This window comes from Hordeum vulgare, chromosome 2H, assembly GCF_904849725.1.
Source record: "Hordeum vulgare subsp. vulgare chromosome 2H, MorexV3_pseudomolecules_assembly, whole genome shotgun sequence".
In the NCBI taxonomy this organism is placed as follows: domain Eukaryota; kingdom Viridiplantae; phylum Streptophyta; class Magnoliopsida; order Poales; family Poaceae; genus Hordeum; species Hordeum vulgare.
In genome coordinates this window covers 13,462,857-13,465,209 of record NC_058519.1, presented here as the reverse complement: position 1 = coordinate 13,465,209, position 2,353 = coordinate 13,462,857, and the positions used below count along the sequence as shown (strand labels likewise).

Genomic DNA, 2,353 nt, shown 5'->3' with positions numbered 1-2,353 from the left:
ATATGGTCTGGGTCACGAGTTTGCATACGATAGCGCATGGAGATTTCGGCCTTTTCTCCAACATTCATCCCACTAAACTTAGTGGCCATCTGGACGATGCAGCTACATATCCAACATGGTCTCGTATCTTGCAGTTAACCTTATGCTCATGTCTTGGTGCACAACCATATTCTAACAACTTGGCAACGCATGCCTGGCAACATATGTCCCTTAGCAGACAGCCATGAACTGTCTTAGGAAAATAAGCCTAATTATTAATACCACAATAATAATAATAATAATTCAACAAAACCTTAACTGCGTGAAAGCAACGTATAATTATTTTATATGGGAAACCTGGGGCCACTGTATATATAGATACCTACCGGGAGGATTATCATTGCAACAACACCAAACGGGCAGGAAAATAGCAGGGAACCATGGCTCGCAACCAGCAGCTGAGGGTGCTGCAGGCACTAGACGTGGCGAGGACACAACTGTACCACTTCATGGCGATCGTGATCGCCGGCATGGGCTTCTTCACCGACGCCTATGACCTCTTCACCATCTCTCTTGTCGCCGACCTCATAGTTCACAGGTACTACCCCGATGGCCGAACAGGAAACTACATCTCCGTCCTCATCAACGCGGTCTCCCTCTCTGGCACTATCCCTGGGCAGCTCCTCTTCGGCTGGCTCGGCGACAAAATGGGCCGGAAGCGCATCTATGGCGTTACTCTGCTCCTCATGGTTTTCTGCTCCCTCGCCTCCGGCTTCACCTTTGGCAAGAGCACCTACAAAAGCGTAGTGGTCACGCTTTGCTTCTTCCGATTCTGGCTCGGCGTAAGCATCGGCGGCGACTACCCGCTCTCGGCCACCATCATGTCCGAGTATGCTAACAAGAGGACCCGTGGTGCCTTCATGGCCGCTGTTTTTGCCATGCAAGTAAGGATGTCATAGCTGGACTATATTCTTTTAGGTGAAGGAAGAGGATTATTGCCTCCATGTTTGTCTTAATCTACACACATATGATACCAAACATTATTTCCAACTAATTCCAGGGTTTTGGAAACGTTGCGGCGGGGCTAGTTGGCATGATCACATCAAAAGCCTTTGATAATTCATCGCCAGACAATATAGATTATGTCTGGCGTATTGTTCTCATGTTTGGTGCCGTTCCTGCACTACTCACTTACTACTGGCGCACGAAGATGCCGGAGACGGCACGGTACACCGCCCTTATAGCCAAGGACGCAAAGATGGCCGCGTCAGATATGTCCGCCGTGCTCAACATGCACATCCCCCCGGAAGAAGAAGACGGCATCAATCTCACAAGCGAGGACCAGTATGGCCTCTTCTCCTCGGACTTTCTCCACCGCCACGGGCTGCACCTCCTCGGTACCACCGTCTGCTGGTTCGTCCTTGACGTCACCTTCTACTCCCTCAACATGTTTATGAAGGACATCTTTACTACAGTCGGGCTGCTTGACGGTCATCATGACCAAGTCTGTAAGGTTAATGCTTGTCAAATGGCTAGGCCACCTGTGACGCCAGGGTATCGTAAATCTGTCAATCTGTTCAAACGAACGAGTGACATCACAGGACTGCACACGGCCATCGCAGCGGGGTGTACATTGCCGGGGTACTTCTTCGCGGTCGCCTTCATTGACCGCATAGGACGCATAAAGATACAATTGCTCGGCTTCACCATGATGACGGCCTTTCAACTCTGTCTTGCAATCCCTTATGATAAATGGCTAGAATGCAACAACAACAAATATGGATTCGCCGTCTTGTATGGCTTCATCTTCTTCTTCGCAAACTTTGGGCCAAACACTACGACTTTCATCGTCCCAGCGGAACTCTTCCCGGCAAGGTTGCGCTCCACATGCCATGGTATATCGGGGGCAGTCGGGAAGATCGGCGCCGTTCTTGGTGTGTGTGCCTTCTCATTCTTGAGCTGCAATTTCAGGGTCTTGTTGTTTCTCCTTGTTGGTTGCAATCTAGTTGGCATTGTCTTCACTCTATTATTACCGGAAACCAAGGGGAAATCTCTTGAGGAGATTACTGGGGAGACAGAAGAAGGTCAGACGCTGGATGATGAAGCTACAGTGGTCAATGCAGACGACGGCATACACGTTGTGCCTGTTTAATTAACCTTGTTGATTTGATTGATCAATCTAGATGTGTCTTCTATTCAAAAGGTTGCCACTTGTGCATACTACATGAATGTATATATTTCATATTAATTATCTTGATTATTATGTATTTGTAAAGAATATAAATTGGAATTTGAGATTAGCAATTGAAACTGGGGATCAATGATTTTCATGTCAGGGAACAACCTATGTTTTCTTCTAGAAGTAATAGCCATA

General features: G+C 47.7%; 1 protein-coding gene across 2 annotated transcripts; it reads left to right on the top strand.

Moving 5' to 3' along the window:
• Positions 1 to 419: 419 nt before the first annotated feature.
• Positions 420 to 2,131, top strand: LOC123429175 (putative inorganic phosphate transporter 1-13). 2 transcript variants are annotated; one of them, XM_045113233.1, is made up of 3 exons: positions 420 to 923; positions 1,040 to 1,469; positions 1,533 to 2,131. In XM_045113233.1, exons 1-3 carry the CDS (start codon positions 420 to 422, stop codon positions 2,129 to 2,131), a joined length of 1,533 nt encoding a protein of 510 aa, XP_044969168.1. The 2 variants fall into 2 exon arrangements, with proteins under 2 accessions (XP_044969168.1, XP_044969167.1); XM_045113232.1 differs by having other exon boundaries at positions 1,040 to 2,131.
• The last annotated feature ends 222 nt before the right edge of the window (positions 2,132 to 2,353 follow it).